General features: G+C 52.4%; 7 protein-coding genes across 7 annotated transcripts; 4 read left to right on the forward strand and 3 right to left on the reverse strand.

Annotated features, from left to right (window-relative positions):
• Nucleotides 1-79: 79 nt before the first annotated feature.
• AYL99_06041 (hypothetical protein) lies at nucleotides 80-871 on the forward strand (the record flags this gene model as incomplete). Its single annotated transcript, XM_018837551.1, has 1 exon — nucleotides 80-871. The coding sequence occupies one exon, from the start codon at nucleotides 80-82 to the stop codon at nucleotides 869-871; it is 792 nt and encodes a 263-aa protein (XP_018694404.1).
• A 622-nt stretch (nucleotides 872-1,493) lies between these two features.
• Nucleotides 1,494-2,800, reverse strand: AYL99_06042 (hypothetical protein; the record flags this gene model as incomplete). Its single annotated transcript, XM_018837552.1, has 3 exons — nucleotides 1,494-1,967; nucleotides 2,023-2,342; nucleotides 2,398-2,800. The coding sequence occupies 3 exons, from the start codon at nucleotides 2,798-2,800 to the stop codon at nucleotides 1,494-1,496; spliced, it is 1,197 nt and encodes a 398-aa protein (XP_018694405.1).
• A 268-nt stretch (nucleotides 2,801-3,068) lies between these two features.
• AYL99_06043 (hypothetical protein) lies at nucleotides 3,069-3,538 on the forward strand (the record flags this gene model as incomplete). The annotated part of the gene is made up of 2 exons (XM_018837553.1): nucleotides 3,069-3,352; nucleotides 3,424-3,538. 2 exons carry the CDS (start codon nucleotides 3,069-3,071, stop codon nucleotides 3,536-3,538), a joined length of 399 nt encoding a protein of 132 aa, XP_018694406.1.
• A 1,425-nt stretch (nucleotides 3,539-4,963) lies between these two features.
• Nucleotides 4,964-6,995, reverse strand: AYL99_06044 (hypothetical protein; the record flags this gene model as incomplete). Its single annotated transcript, XM_018837554.1, has 3 exons — nucleotides 4,964-5,919; nucleotides 5,982-6,653; nucleotides 6,725-6,995. 3 exons carry the CDS (start codon nucleotides 6,993-6,995, stop codon nucleotides 4,964-4,966), a joined length of 1,899 nt encoding a protein of 632 aa, XP_018694407.1.
• Nucleotides 6,996-8,181: 1,186 nt separating this feature from the next.
• On the reverse strand, nucleotides 8,182-10,092 carry AYL99_06045 (hypothetical protein; the record flags this gene model as incomplete). The annotated part of the gene is made up of 1 exon (XM_018837555.1): nucleotides 8,182-10,092. The coding sequence occupies one exon, from the start codon at nucleotides 10,090-10,092 to the stop codon at nucleotides 8,182-8,184; it is 1,911 nt and encodes a 636-aa protein (XP_018694408.1).
• An 820-nt stretch (nucleotides 10,093-10,912) lies between these two features.
• Nucleotides 10,913-12,734, forward strand: AYL99_06046 (hypothetical protein; the record flags this gene model as incomplete). The annotated part of the gene is made up of 2 exons (XM_018837556.1): nucleotides 10,913-12,402; nucleotides 12,485-12,734. The coding sequence occupies 2 exons, from the start codon at nucleotides 10,913-10,915 to the stop codon at nucleotides 12,732-12,734; spliced, it is 1,740 nt and encodes a 579-aa protein (XP_018694409.1).
• Nucleotides 12,735-14,394: 1,660 nt separating this feature from the next.
• AYL99_06047 (hypothetical protein) lies at nucleotides 14,395-14,931 on the forward strand (the record flags this gene model as incomplete). Its single annotated transcript, XM_018837557.1, has 1 exon — nucleotides 14,395-14,931. One exon carries the CDS (start codon nucleotides 14,395-14,397, stop codon nucleotides 14,929-14,931), a length of 537 nt encoding a protein of 178 aa, XP_018694410.1.
• Between the last annotated feature and the right edge of the window lie 1,677 nt (nucleotides 14,932-16,608).

Consider the following 16,608-nt stretch of genomic DNA (forward strand, 5'->3'; position numbering starts at 1 on the left):
ATCGTTACATATCGATAACAGATGCCAATTCTCCGTAGTACAATCCACCGCGTCGCTCCCCACATCGATTTGACTTGCGATGCCACTTCTGAATCTACCGAACGAGGTCCTCGGACATATCAGCCAATATCTGGAACAGGCAGACATATTTTCATTGATTCGAGTGAACCAAGAACTCCATTCCATTTTCTACGAGCATCTGCTCCGACACAATGTACGATACCACAAGGCTACGGCTCTCACCTGGGCAGTTATAGAAGGACATTTGCCTCTTGCACGCAAACTGCTTGAACTCGGCGGAGACGTCAATCGCCAAATTGATTTTCCAGGACGGACGACGCTCCTCCACCTTGCTTCTCCAAGGGGCAATCTTCCCATGGTGAAGTTGCTCTTCGAGATGAGAGCTGATCTTAATCAAAGGGACGACAAAGGCCGAACGCCTCACTACCAGGCTCTGGTATCAAGAAATGAAGAGTTGATTCGAGAATTCTCCTCCAGGACAGAGAACCTGTCGCAATTAGTCGTTGACGACTCACAGAACCAAACGTCTCTGCATCTGGCTGCTAGGTTCTGGCTGACCGGCATTATCAGATACTTTGTCGAGACTGGCATCGATATTGACGCCACGGATAAGGAGGGCAAGACACCCTTGGATCTTGCCAAGAGAGCTCTGTGCACTGGATACTGGCACCGCACCTCCGACGCTGCTGTCGAGGCCATGAGACTCCTGGTGGTTCTAGGAGAAGATCCCGCAGCCGCGAACTGGTTCATAAATTGCACCACTGTTGGGCCAAGACGGTATGAGTGCAGACATGGTGGTTTTGATGACGAACCAGACAGCCATGGGATTCGAGCTTTGCGGTCGAAGTAGGTTCTAGATTATCTGTCATCAGGTCACCAGCTCATAAAGATGAGGTTGGAAATCAGCTACGATACTAAAGCATTCTCCATGTCCTCCATCACTTCTACGAATCTCGCGTTCCCGCCGCTGGTGAGTCCCGCAATCGTCACAGACTCTATGCCAGAGCCTACAAACGGCCCGTGGTCGGTTGTCGGTGTCCAAAACCTCAAGACCAGGTTGTCACCAAGAGTTGACCAGAGAGACACATCAATTTCTGCACCAGAGTCACGGGAGCCATTTCCTAGGCTGATCAATGAAAGCTTTGATCAAGCGCACAATCAAGCTGGAAAGGCATGGGCAAGATTCAGAGAGAATAAAGGAGAAAATGTTTGGGTGATCATGTCTATGGTCACTCGTGACGAAACGAGCGAAGGGGTTTCACGGCCCAAAGCTGCGAAAGCGCAGCGTAAAAAGAAATGGCAACCAGTGGTGCTTGATGGTTTTTAATACGTTGGTACAAGTAATGAATGCAATGCCATTGAAGTCATAAATAGACGCCACCTGACCCTGTTTCCGAACCGAAGAACCGAGAACATATGCTTTGAATGATACAAGGGAAGGATTGGAGAAAGTCTGATCGTGTCCCAGTGATTTAACAAACTGGAATCCCGTCAAACCAACCACCTATCTTCAAGTGAGCGTATTGTCCAAGGGCGGTGGATCCATCTTCCTTGATGCTTAATTCTTCCATATCTCGAATGATGCGATCGATATAACCTCCCGCGCCACTCAGATGCAGAATACGCGCGATAGCATGATGAATAGCTAGAAGACGGGGAGCAGGGGGATCGATGGTCTTCGTTGGAGTGATATAAAGTTGGCGATTGACAGGGAGTAAAGGATCACGGAAAGGTCGATTCGGGTCAATGTAATCGATCTTGTAGGAGTGTGGAGACTGATCAATCGTAGGTTGAAAGGATACCGTAAAATCCCCCACTTGTTGGTGCCAATTATGCGTCAGTACGATTGCGTTGATCGATCTATCGATATCAGGTCCTTCAACGAGGTGTCCAGCATCAGGATCGAACATTTTCAATACCTGGAGGGCAATTCTTTTTGATTCACTCTAATCATGTCGTCAATGGAAAGCACCAAATATTGCAACAGTGCGAAACACATACCAATTGTGAATCCTCAACATCGCCTGTGAGGGACGTGAGGGAGTGAGGCAGTATATGTGCGACTTCCAAATATTCAGGTCTTTCATCTTTAAGCGGAAGCCCATCGTCATCCTTCGAATCGTCACCGTCTCTGTTCCAGCGTGACAGCGCTTCATTCAAATCAAACTTGCGGGATATAACACATCGGTAGCGATCGCGAGTAAGACACTGCTGCCGCAGACGTGCAAGGCGTTGTGTGGTGCCAACAACATTGTCGGGGCTTTGGGGGAGGCTGAGACTGGTAGGGGTAGGTTGAGGGGTCTTCCGGCCAGATGCTTTGACTGTAACAGTGTTAGAATTCCATATTCATGCACGAGAAGTACGTGTATCCGTTACGTGGCAGGAAGAAATTGTTCACAAGGTAGTCTGAAAAGTTAGCGAGGGTGTCCTGGAGCTCATCTGATTGTACGTGGCTCCACGAATGTAGACTGTCGAACTGAGACAAGATTTCGGCAAATGTTGGCGTAGGAGCATCCTGTCCATATCGAAGCTCTGCATCGATGAATAAGAAGAAGTGGCTAAGGAAATGACCTTTGGAGACAACTGATTCATAGACAGTTCGGAGCAGGGTGATATATTTGTACGCCGTACGCTCATCTTGGATAGATTCGTATCGAGAGACGAGCTGGTTGAAGATCTTGGTTGCCCGACTACATTGATCAGGCGTCAGAACGGTAGAGGACGAGAAGTCTACGAAGCCCTGCAAGGATGACTGGTGTCTATGAAGGGGTGCCGCCATTGTGATTTAGGGAACAGGAAGGTTTGAAGCGCGACTGAAGGCATGACGCGTAGCTGAGGGGCCGGTTTTGTATCACGTGATTTAAGCATCCTCGACGACCAATCACAGCCTCGGCTCAGGCACGCGCGAGCGGGGGTGAGCACAGGGCGGCGTCTCCCTCGCCCCCGATGCGGGTTACCAATTAAATCCGCGGCTTGTAAAACACCAGTCACTTCTATTTCAACACAACCGCTACGCCCAAGCAACACAGCTGATATAACCCATCTCAATGAGCACGCCCGTCCCGAAACAGTCCCTTATCCATGCTTACCGACACCTCTATCGCACCTCCCTTCGTGCAGTCAGATATGCACACCCTGCACGCTACGAGATCCGCGACATTCTACGCGATTCATTCCGCACCTCATCGCCTGCGAATTTCAATCTCCGACGCGTACAGAATACCCTGAAGTTCTTGGAGAATGCAAGAAAGTACAATGGATTCGAGCACAGGATCTTGAAGAATCTGCTGCATTTGCAGTTTTGGAAGATCAAAGGTCTGGACAAAAAGCTGTATGTAAACGGACAAATTCTACGCCTGTGCCCTTTATTGAGGGATGGGACTGACGAAGCGGGCCATCCAGGGTCAAGAATTCGAACACTTCCCAGGCCGTTGAGTCTAGACGGCAGATATGGCATCAGTATCGGGCGACATTGACCATGTTGAATGAGAGTCTGGACATCTGTCTTACGATATGATCTGAAAGGATGGTGTCCAGCCTGTTTGACGCAACTCTGTCAGAGAGGCCTCCCATCAGAAGGGCTCAATATCACCGGATCAACACGCCTCGACCAAAGGACGATAGATAGTAGCGGCTGACAATCAGGCCGCATTGTTGGTTTTAGGTGAGGCCGAAGACACGCTAGTCCGTATCTCTGGCCGATCACTGATTGTTGGCTTCGCTTTTCAATAACTCTCTACGCCCTATGGTGTCGAGCTTTACGGGTTATGGAGACGATTTGGTGCTCGAAGTTACGCAAGCACCTGGTGATGATTACCCCTCGAAAACCCTGAGACGGCATAAATGACATCCGCGGAACTACCCCTATGGACCATGGAGAGTTGCGTCTCCTGGCCCATTTTGTTTATTCTCCCCTGGCAATGCCTATTGGAGAACCATGCTGTCCAGCCGGTGAAGGAAAAGTGCCGCAGAATCTTATGCTGCACGCGACCTACGAACAGCTGCAGCTGAGAACGAAGGGGTTGGTTTGACAGGGTCTTCCTGGCTTCCTTACCTCGGGCTTTAGACCCCCAACTGCTCAACGGACTTGTACTTTGGCTGTCCATGCCACAAGATTTGATCTGGGCTTGATTTGTCCAAGGAGAACAGCGGATTTTCTTGCCCTGGTCACACTGTGCAGGACGATCTTAGGAAGGCGGCTGTGGGAGCAAGCATGTACGCAGTAGTTCTACTAGACGTGTATTTTACCAAGGAGTCGGTACTACCGATATGAATATATGCTGAGCCTGGGTTACTTCTTGCCGTATTTCCTACATCATTGATGGTTCTCTTTGCCGGGCTCTGTGCGGACATCATCAATCTCGAACAGTCTGACCAATAATCTATAGAGTCAGTGCGGCTTTGGTATTGCCATATAGCCAATAGTCCTAGTTTCAAGTTCTCTTTCCTTGTTATCAGTCTTTACTGGGGCTTTCTCCAAGGTACAGTACGCACCAGGTAAAGCCACCCACACAGATGGACAGGGTTCCAGGTGAGTCGAGTCCGATCCGCCAGACCGAACACCCTGTAAAAAGGGACGTGAAGGTATGGAGGTGTAGCAATGGTTGGGGCTTTCACACGGCCTTGGGAGGATCAATAAATAAAGGCGGGATAGCTATTCTCAATGCTCCTGGGCATGTTTGACGCAGGACAGATTCAGTTAATGTTGGATGAGCAGTATTATGTATATATATGGATATGTTCGGCTAATATACACTCTATAGTAAGTAGTATGCAGTAAGTCAGTCAGTCAGTCAGTCATACGGGGCGACGACGATGACCTGCGCCTCTTCCACCGTTCGTATAAAAATCCAAGAACAAGCCGATGCCAAAGCCATGCACCCTATCAACCTTTTACAACACCCAGCCGGCCAAGCAACCAACCGATGTGTGAGAAATCTCATTAGTGGTTGCCGCCGGAGCGAGCGGTGCGTGTCCGCGTCAGATCCAATCCCGCCAGCGACGTCGACGTGTTCACCCGGTCGATGTCGTACGGGCTGGCGTTATAGTTTGCCGCCTCGCTGATGCTGCCGGCCTTGGACTTGGTCCGGGTCAACGATGCTGCAGCGGCGCTCACTTCCGACGCAAAAGACCTCCTAGTTTTGATCGGTTCGAACTTGGCTTCGGAAGTCCCGAGATCTTGCTCAAACTCCTCTTCCTCTGAGTCGGTTCTGCTCGACGACCATCTCCGCGTGGATTCCTCTTCGGACTTAAGAGGTGCCTCTTGGGCGCGCGCGGCGGCCTTGGCACGCAGTTCGGCCATGATGGCCTCGGCCTGCGCGGCGTACACGCAGCGGCGGCGGATCTGGGCTCCGTACTTCCGGAAGATGAACGGGAATGGCACGCATGCCAACGCGAGAAACGCCGGGATCGAGCTTGCCCAGTGAATGCCCAAGGCGTCGAACATGTCTGGCGTAAAGAGAGGAAAAGCGGCGCCAAAGAGGGATCGGAGCACCGTGTTGGCCGCCAGCACGGACGCCGCGAAGATGGTGTATGCGTCAATCAGATAGTTGGTGACGGCCAGGAAGATGACGGTGAAACCAAAGCCAAAGGGGATGCCGGCCAGGACGGGCGAGATCCAGTGGATGGACGCGTAGTTGGTCCAGGCAAACCAGAACAGTCCAATGGGGATCGCCACCGCTCCGTACATTGCGGGTGGCAGTCGAGCCTCAGCCGGAGCGACGCCGCCGTGTTCCTCAGCTTCGTCGGTGTACCATTTATTCGTCCAGCTAGCGAAGACGATCCCGGAGACCATGCCAACGGCGACGCCGAGGAATGGAAGCCCTCCGACGCCTTCCGACCATCCGCGGACTTGTTGGAACACGATTGGATACGCCCCGAACAGGAGATACAGAGTACCTGGGAAGAGTCTCGTTAGTTTTGGTCCACAACGAACAGATGGACAAGACAAAGTGGCATACCGTAGACAATGGCAATGTAGAGCGACAGCAACAGAACAATCGGTTCCATGAACAACAGAATCCACGGCCGAATCAGCGCGGTGGGCAGAAGAGACCTCAGCGACGGAGCACCCTTCCCTTTGTCTGATTCCAACATGTACACCTTGCCGGTCACTTTCGACAGCTTCGCGACTCTCTTGCGCAGGATGACCGGTGCGTAGGTCTCGGGCACGAAGATCGCCCCGAGAATCCACATGACGCCGCTGAAGATGGTCAAGAGGCCCATGACCCATCGCCAGCCTTGGTTCTCAGCCAGGAACCCCGAGCAGAATGGGCCCAGCGTCGGCCCCATCGAAGGCGCCAGGGCAAAGATACCCATGGCCAACCCTCGATGTGACGCTGGAAAAACGTCGGCGATGACACCCCCAGCGTTGGTGAAGGGAGATGAGCCAAAGGATCCGGCGAAGAAGCGTAAGACGAGCAGCGTTCCGATGTCATTGGCGCCGACACAGCCAGCACAAAAGGCTGTAAACCCGCCAAAGCTGATGATGTAGATGATCTGTCTGCCATAGAGTTCCGACAGCGGTGCCCACAAGAGTGGCCCGACCGCGAAGCCGAGAACGAAGAGGGATATGCCGGCGGTTATCAGCTCTGTGCTGGCGCCGAGGTCGATGATGAGCTCGCGCAGGGTTCCTGAAACAGCAGACAATTAGCCACGATGATTCCAGGGCAAGAGAGAAACAGCTGGGAGGTCGTAGACGTACCGCTGAACGCACTCGACGCAAATGCCGTAGCGAGTACTTCCGTCGCCACGATCAGACTGATGGTCCAACGCCTTCCTGCCGCCCAGTTGAACGGATTGCCCGGGTCATTGGGTATGTAAGTGACGAGATAGGGATCCTCTGCGGTGCCTGATCCGGGATATGGATAGTTCAATACTTCCTCCGTGACTCGAGCTTGATCGGCTACCAGCCGGAACAACGACAGCGTCCGAGGCGTCGAGGAGTCTTCATAGTCACGCGTCTTCTCAGCCATCGTGTATATCTATCAATCGTCCGGTTGAAAGAATGACGAGCGTCCTGAAACGAGCAAAAACACGGCGGCCACCACCACCACCATTGAGGGCCCACGGCGCAGTTATGCGTTCTTTAAGAAGAGTCAAACGCCCCCAGCAGGGGGGTCCACGAGACATGATTGCATCACACCCAGGGGTGGAGGAGAAGAAAGGCCATATCCGAAGGTCATGTAGCTGGTCGAAGCAACTTCAACCTTCGGTCGGACTCCACAGTCAAATCTTGGATGCTGCTCAAATCCGGCCAGCGCAAGGTGGGCCTGTCAAAGGCGGTATCGATAAAAAGAAGGCATCTGTCTTAGTAACGTCGGTGTCGCCGTGGATAACCTTGCAACCGTCGGACATCGGGCGCATTCACGACAATTTTTCCCCGGGGTTGTACATAGCCAGCCCCCCTTGAAAGTAAGGGTCACACAAATGGCACATCTCGGAACGATTGTGCCGAGCTCGCCCTTATCTTCCCAATGGTATCAACGTTTGCACATGGTTGATACGTGGCCAGGAACAGGAGAGACGACAAGCTAGCTGTACAAGGCTGATCTGGTCCCATCTCGAATAGCTTGGCCGTGGTGAACTCTCGGCCGTTAGGAACCTGAGGGTTATCGGAGAACCTCTCAGTATAGTAAAGTTCGTCTTGGAAATTTGACAATTCGACGATCGATCGAAATCTTTCATCGAGCTGGTGGTTTGTGGCTCAGTCCGTCGTCAATGCGGCGCCACATTACATAACAACGTGGCGACAGCCTGATGAACCTCGGCTTAAAATTCTTCTCTCGGAAAAATATTGCTCCGGTGGAGTTGCCCTCGCACAAGTCACAGCCTCGCGATCTTCGGCTAAAACCAGGTGCACATGCTACTCGGAACATATGTACAGTAAGAACCCTCAGTGGGTGCTCAGAGGCATGTAGAGGTGATTACTTAGGCACGCTAGACATAAATGAGAAAAACAAACGCGTCACTAGTGGTACCGCCTCTACAGCCTAACCAAGATCAGATCTTGACCCGATAAAGGAGACGTGAATTGCGAAAGATAGGAGGAGTGTTTCTGGCATTTCCAAATTCCCTACTTGGCAGCGGCATTACACACTACTGACTGCCTGGTGGAGAAGTTGCACAAAAAATAATGCTGCCGTCATAAATAACAACCACTCACAACATGGCTCTCCTTTCCCTCTTCACGGCATCGACCTCTCCCAGGAACTTTTCCGGAACATCCACCACCTTATCCCTGATGTAATCCGCAAAGCCCTTGCCCAGCGCGTCCAGGAGGCGGCAGCTACTCACGCCACGGCCCAGGGGTCCGTAAATGACAAAATGCACCGCCCAGATGTTGGGAAACTCCATCCTCTCGATGAAGAAGTCGTCCTCCCAGTCGTCGCCCATGAGTTCTTGGAGTTTCGACCGGGTCATGAAGGTCTGCAGCCACGGGTAGTGTTCGGCACGACGGACGAAGACGCCGAAGTTGATATTCGCTCCTTTATCGCCTGAGCGGGCGAGGGTCACGTCTCCGAGACGCGCTTTGCGTGTGGGTCCAAAGGAGGCCAGGTCGACGGGATGTGCGGTCTCGTAGTTTTCACGTGGTGCCAATTTTTGGTACTTGGGAGGATGGCCGGCGTCGGCGGTCTGGGCGTCTTCGCCGTCCGCGGACAGGATTGCTACGCCCTCTTTCAGATCGTTCTGCGGGTACAGGGCCGGGTAGAAGGCGAGGTAAGATCGCGGAAGCGCGGTTCGGTAGTCCAGCGAGAGATGGAACCCGGAGAAGTGCTGCATGGCGATCTCACTCCACGCCTTCACCAACCCGTATATCGCGGCTTCTGTGTCGGCTTGGACGAACAGTCGGCAGTACGTGGTGCTGGAGAACTGGGATCGTGGGTTTGCCGCCGGAGTGCCCAGGATCTGGAAGTCCAACAGCTGATACTGGTCACTGAGGCCCTTCTGCTCGAGAGCATGCCGCATCTGTGTCTCGAACAGCCTCCATTTCTCGGCGGTCGCATACCCGGTTGCGTTGGTGAGCAGCTGCGCCTCGTAGCCTCCGTGATAAAAGATGGCCAGCTTGGTGGTTGGCGGCGGTGGGTATCCTCTGATGTTGGACAGCTTGACTCTATTCTTGCCGACCTGTGTGATTTTGATGTCCGTCGTGTCGGCAGAGACATCTGAGTTGAGGTAAGTGCCTCCCTGGAGTTCATACAAAAACTGACACTTGACGTTGTCCTCGTTGACGAGGCCATTGGTCCCCTCGTGCTTGGTGATGATCGAGGTACCATCATCTGCGATCTCTGCAATCCCATAAGACAGGTCCACGAATGTTTCCAAGGGGTATTCATCAAATCCTGAGAAGTTCGACCCCGTGGCGTATGCAGAGCATTCGATCAGATGTCCTGCCACCAATGCTCCCGCCAAACGGTCATGATCTGTGTCGGACCACTTGTGCCAGAACCAGGCTGCTCCTATGACTGGAGATGCGTCTGCCACTCTTCCGCAGATAATGACATCTGCCCCCAGCTCGAGGCCTTTGACAATGGCGCGTGCACCAAGGTATGCGTTTGCACTGACGATAGGCTTCCCCTTGGTGTCCAACAAGTCCGTGGCGTGTTCTGCCAGCGAGACTTTCTCGTTTTCTCCGTCCAGATGCTGTGGCAGCTTCCCGGTCTTCTCCAGGCTGCTCTTGACTTCCTCCATCAGGTCGTCGCCATAGACATAGGCGATCTTCAGATTCAGGCCTCGCTCATTGACGAGTTTCTGCGTCTTCTTCGCCAAACCTTTGGGGTTGAGCGCTCCACCATTGATGATGATCCTGATTCCTTTGTCTTTGATCACATCGAGCGTCTGCTCAAGGCCATCCCACGCAGTCGGTTCCCAGCCGTCATGCTTGCCGGCTGCCATCTTCTGGGCATTTTCTGCGAGATTCATCTCCGCCAGGTAGTCGCCCGTGATGAAGTCTACAGGTCCATAAGTGGCCTGGCGCAGCATCTGGTATCCTGGATCACCACGCGCTCCGGAGCAGTTGGCGATGCGACAAGGTCGCGTGGCAGGGATCGAGGCTGGTCCTGGGTCGCCCATCTTGCTTGTAAATAGTTGTTATAGAATGGCAGGCTGCGGACACACGGTAGGTACCAGCTGTAGGTGGTGCTTCTGTCACTAAGTAGCTGCTGAGAAGGTCTTGAGGATCAGTCGCCGCCACGACCGACTACTTTCTGAATGTGGTTCGGCCCAAAGTGGGAGAATCTCTCCTTTTCCAGCCCGGGAACGGAAGCATCATAGTTATCCTCGCAACGTTCATGTAAGCCTTCTCTGACGAACAATGAATGCGATGCCGATATCCCGGGCGTCACTCTGCAAACCTGAAAACGCCCCTTGAGGTATTCCGAGGCAAACAACTGGACGGAGCAGCACCTGTTCTTCGACTCATGGGCCTTGACTCGAAGCATATCCAATCATCTCGTCGTCTGCCTCGGTCCATATCTACCCCTCTCCGCATCCTGAAGATGGGGATGGATGTCCGGGATTCCCCCACACAATAGGAGGCGAGTCATTGTCCCTAAATACCCGATCCGAAAGTCAAACGACGAGGCGCTCGAGCTTGCCTAGTGAGCCTCGAAAAATAAGCATAGCTTTACCCTCTATTGAGCCGAGGTTCGCCTAGCGTTGTTGAAGGCTGAGTCTATGCAATGCTTCATGCTGAGGAGAGCATATCGCATTACTGAAGCACAAGTTCAGATCGGAGAAAAATACTACGTTGTATAGGTTCTTCTCATCTTCTGCCATCTTTAGAATCTCTCTCTTCGGCGGTTGAGTTGCTGTCAGAGTCGGAAGCCGGAAAGGCCAAAGCTGAGTTGTGACATATATCGAAGGAGAAGAACGCGGTCAATATCTGGCCACGATGGGTAGCGTCGACGCCTCGCTATCGGACATCTTGTCCTCCTATTCCATCCCCACAGAATCAAAGAAGCTGTTGACCGAAGGCTTGCTGGAGAATCCCAAGATCGCCAAAGACATTCCCAGGGAAGCTCGTGAATTTGCCTCACGCATCACGTTCAAGGGCAGCGACCTGCCCTCGATCCCCATCAATTGGCGCTTCGCCGAGTCGGCTGCGAGTCTAAAAGCCTTCGAAGCATGCATCATCTCCGCACTCGTGAAGCGCAAATACAATGTTGAACTCACCGGGGCAGAGATCAACACCGACCACGCCCAGCTGTTCTTTATGTCGACGCTGATCTGGCAGATCAACCCCGACACGGACCACACCATTACCCTCTCCAAGAACATAGAGAAGATGTACGACATGATTCCCAACTACGACTTCCATAAGATGGCATCGAGTCTGTACAAGCTCTGTGTGACCAACATCTACCAGACGAAGGATGGTCGCTATTTCCACCTTCACGGCAGCATGAATCCGAAGCCATCCCTCGACAGCATCGGTCTGCCTGAAGACCGTCCAGAGCTTAAGACCTGGGAGGAAGCGATGCAGCCGTTCATCGAGAAGATGGCCACCATCGACTCGGCCGAGATGCAGCATCTCGCATCTGACGTCTACAAACAAGCCGGCGTCATCGCGGAGACGGTCGACTCCTTCCGGGCCAGTGAACACGGCAAGGCAAATGCTGATGTCGGGCTCTTCGAAATCCACTCTGCCCCAAATCCTGCACAGAAGCCTTCGTGGTGGCCGTCAACCCCTCAGACTTCGGCAGCCAGACCCCTCGCAGGACTCAAGGTGGTTGATCTGACACGCGTTATTGCCGCTCCAGCTGTGACTCGAGGTCTCGCGGAGTTAGGTGCGAGCGTGATGCGGGTCACCTCCCCCAACCTTGTAGATTTCAGCTCGCTACACATTGACCTCAGCTGGGGCAAATGGCAATGCAGTATCGACCTGAAGACAGAAGAGGGCAAAGAGAAGCTGCGAGACCTCATCAAGGAGGCCGATGTCGTGGTCCAGGGCTACCGACCGGGTGTGCTTGACAAGTATGGCTTCGGCCAACAAGGTATTATCGACTTGGTAAAGGATCGGGAGCGTGGCATCATCTCGGTCCGGGAAAACTGCTACGGCTGGAATGGTCCTTGGTACTATCGCTCCGGATGGCAGCAGATCAGCGATGCCTGCGTCGGCATCTCCGCAGGCTTCGGCAAAGCCATGGGCTTGATGAACGACGAGCCTGTCACACCGGTCTTCCCCAACAGCGACTATATGACGGGCATTGCCGGAGTTACTGGAATCTTGTGCGCTTTGATGAGGCGTGCCGAAGAAGGCGGCAGTTTCAAGGTGGACATCGCGCTTAACTATTACAATCAGTGGCTGGCAAACTCAGTGGGAGAGTATCCCGATGAGATCTGGCAAGATGTCTGGAAGAGAAACGGCAAACCAGTTTTCAGGTGAGTATCTTTGCTTGTTACAGTTCCTCTGCGCTCTGGCCTTGCCGGCGGAAGGGAGTCACTGAACTTACTGGTCGACCAGATGTTACAACAACATGAACTACCTGATACCCCGATATATGGAGATGATCACAAAGAACGGCACGATCTTCCAGCCCTCATTCTTTGAAGATCGACCGACCAAAGCCATTGATGCCGTTGTGCGCACGATCAAACCAATTATCAAATTTGACAATGACCAGGTCCGCCTAGGTTATAATGTCGGGACCAGAGGCAATGGCAAAGATGCACCACGGTGGCCGGACGACCTAATGACCGAGGTTGTGCAGTGACAAGTTGCCAGTGTTTCCTTTCAAAGTCCTCCGATTGTATCTGATGTACCCCTGACCTAGGGGCTTGGACGAAATCGAGGTTGGCACGAGAAGCTGTAGCAGCGAGCAGCCAAAACGAATTTCTTACATTTCAGACTCGGCCGAGTTTGCGGGATCGGGTGCATGAGTGGTAAACGAAGCACCATAGGTATACTCGCTTTGACCTAGAAATCGATCAGTGTAACGAGAAGTGAGGAACGTCAGGGGAGATCTTAACCCCAGATATGGGTTCAGTTAGCCAATGATATACGATGTCAGTAGCTCCAGGTATATCAATACAATAGGACTTCGCACAGAGAACTTTCGTCTGATATCATGGCAAGGGGCTCGGGGTTGCATTTTCTTTTGGTCGAGAATAGCCTATACAAGAAGCCTCTGAGAGGAGAAGTCAAAGGCAGCACCATCTAGATGACTGTTATAACGCTGCTGCTGAGAGAAGCAAACCAACCCTCAGTCATTACTACAATCGTCGAGAATGACTGGGGGCTGATTCTTGACGCCTGTTCCTGTGTTAGCACACCGGAAGGACAAAAGGTTATCCGTGAACCGTTTCCCGGAGCATCACAACATCCGTATGAGCCGGGATCACTTTTCCGATACTGGGCAATGTTCCTCTTCAGCATAAGACGTACTCATATAATCGCGCATTATGACGCAGATGAATAACAGCTGAGGCTAGATGTTGGTCAGTACAACAGCCATAGAGGCTGGTGACACCGCTGATGCGAGGATATAAGTACTTGGGAGCCGTAGCAGTGAGTCCCTGGGAGTGACAGACTTATTCTGGGGTTGCTCACCGAAGCCTCGAAGTATGTTCTGCTCTTAATTCCGCCGGCCATTTGAGAATCCAGGGGCAATATGCCATGAATATTGGTGCATGACACCGGGGAGCCTCCATCAAAGCAGTAGGCCTTGGATACGATAACCAACCGACAAGCGCGCAAGCTATGGGCAGGAAATTCATTCAAGTGAGGTGGTGTTTCTTCTGTTTGGTGGTGGTTATCGAGATACCGAGGACGTGTCTGACATTCGTCATTTGAAATCGCTGACATCATGTGTATCTTGGAAAACCAAGTAAGAATTCTCCCCTTCGGCTCCCACCACGCATCTTGCATTCCTTCACATCAATCTTGTCGCAGGCTACAGTACTCGTATTTCGTCCAGATCTGATGATCAATTTGCTCATTATGCTCTGACAGCCATTCAGCACCAGAATCTCATGATTGGTGAACGTGGACGGGATTTACCCGTTATGCGCGATTTCGGCCACAGCCGCCGAAGACTGACATGTTTGTGGTGTGACTGTCGGGCTATACGGCCTGGTAACGTGATCCCTTTTGTATTACCAGTCATTCGATGGAGTTCATGGTTCCTCCTAGCCGAATCTGTCCATTGAAGCACTCCTCGTGACACCCGTCCAATACTACCGAATGTTATTGCTTCTTTGTGACTGAAATAGTTGATAGAGTTTGCCCATATAAAAGGAATTGGCACTCACCATCTTTAGGCCCTTGTCATCTCCACCAACTACCAAGCACAAACCAAAGAAACTCTTCTACATACTACGATCGAATTGGGAATCACCCAAGCAAATATTGCCAACAACAAACACCGCGAAACAATGACCAAATTTAACTTGAGCTCACTCGCCGGCCACCATTCAGACTCGCCGGCCGGCACAGAAAACCCGGTCGCTGCTGAACCACATCACAGGCGTGACTCAAAGCTTAGTCACATCATGGACTCGATCCGGCACTCGCTTGCGCATGAGCATGAGAAGCTACCTGGCGGCAGCCAAAGTCAACCACAAACTGTCTCCGCAAACGGCGAATCAGGCAACAACGGCTCACTCAGTCCTTCGTTGCAGGCCGTAGCCTCATCCAAACTCAACGAAAACAACATGGGCGAGCATTCCCATGAACTAGATAACTCCTGGGGCTGGCCGGGTCTTGGTACTTACACATCGAGCACACCCGAAGCTCCCACAGCATCCGACTCAGGTGCCCCATCGACGTCAAGACAAAACTCAGTGGCGAAAGGAAAGGAGTCTGAGCCGGCAAGGAGAGAATCGACGACGTCCCATGCCAGCAAGAAGAGCACCGACACTCAGACTGGGTGGCCAGGCTTAGGCCCCTTCCCAGAAGACGTCGAAAAATAACGGGTTCGAAAGGAACACGTGGAACGGCGCGGTATTGTAACTGCCTTGTGTTTCAGATCAACTGTCTTTGTGGCGCGTTAAGCGAATATGTCCAAGGCTACACCGGTGTACAAGACCTTGATGGTGGGTTACGAGAGGACATCAATCTGAGGGATAAAAGCCATCTTGGCGAGGCTGTTTGTGATTTACTCAACTTCTAGTACTAATACATTGTATCTTGATGAAAGATTCTACAGTCAAATACACTGTCCCCCTCATCAGTCCATTCCTTTCCTGTCAAGCGACGGCATGTAGTTAGTTTTGTTCGGAGAGCTCCAGAGATATCCCTTCTGAGAACCTGGATGGAGGCTTGTAACCCTCCAGCTTCTATAGCATCATATCATTGCTCCCCATGTTCCTCTCACATCCCGTGGTGCCTCCGGGACTGACAATATGCCTTGGTCATAGGTGAAAGAAATATCAAGCAAAACCTGAAGCACTGGACGCCTCGATTGGCGCCCGAGAATGTAAGGTATTCGATAGTAGACAGCTTATGATTCAATGCTACAGTCATCAACTTGGTATCAGAAGGACAGCATTCTACGCTACGTTACGCAATCCATCTCTTTTTGTTTCATGAGGTCAACAACACACAGGATGAGGAATCAAGCTCCTACCCAATCAACCGTGTTGGTAACCTCCATCATATTCTATGCCACGTAACGAAAACCCCATGCAACCGCCACTACCCCATTCAGCTCACCGCCTAGGGATATTCTCACATGCTGGGGCAGCTCGCAGCACAGTGACGATCACCTCATCCACCATCGCTGCCACGACTAGCAGCAGCGGCAGGTCCACGGCGTGACGACCGCTTCAGCTGATGTCTCTGATGAGAGTTCTGCCTGAAGAAATGACAGTTCCCGACGCGGCTAGAATATGGAAGAAGGAGGCAAGAGTCGTTGTGAGGAGGTCTCGCGTATGTGAAACATGGAATTCTTGGGGCGACAGTGGAAAGGTACGGGGATGGCGTGCTGGACTTGGAGGCATTCGCGTATGACGATCCCCTGCCACGACGCTTGGGCAGGTTTGCGCTTTCGTTGTAACCTGTGCTTGGCCGTCGGAAGGAGGCAATACAGTACCCAGTTTAGGGAGAATGGTGCCGAAAGGACTGGGGAAAGGGGCCCTGGATGACAGCGTGTCGCGGTTAGTGTCGCTGGCCACGTCGAGGAGTGGATGGCAAAACCGGGGAATTACCTGACTTTCTGCCGTTTTCCAGCACAGTTCCTCTTTGATGCTAGAGGGCGCAGGCAGGAGTTAGCCATGGTGATGGTATCGTGATGATTCTCCATTGTAATGACCGCAAAAGTAGGCCCCACGGAAGTTTCTGTGGCGTTCAGCCTGCCACTGGGGTCATAGCCTATCCAATAGGTGGCCGGGACCCATGGGTGTGTCTAGAAAGCTCGGTGCGGGGGAGTGGATTCTCAGCCACCGCTAAGAGCCCGCCTGGAGTCACCGCCCGAAATTTCCAGACACATCTATGGGGTCAATACTTGTAATGACGCCACAATCTGAATGTGCTTCGTTTCACCTGATGGGCAACATCACTTTGTGCAAACCGTGATCCTCAGCGGAGGGCAAGATCACCGCGACCATGGCGGGGCCAGGGACGTGCTTGTGGACAACACCATTTTGAGA

The sequence above is a fragment of the Fonsecaea erecta genome (genome assembly GCF_001651985.1).
Source record: "Fonsecaea erecta strain CBS 125763 chromosome Unknown Scaff4, whole genome shotgun sequence".
Lineage (NCBI taxonomy): Eukaryota > Fungi > Ascomycota > Eurotiomycetes > Chaetothyriales > Herpotrichiellaceae > Fonsecaea > Fonsecaea erecta.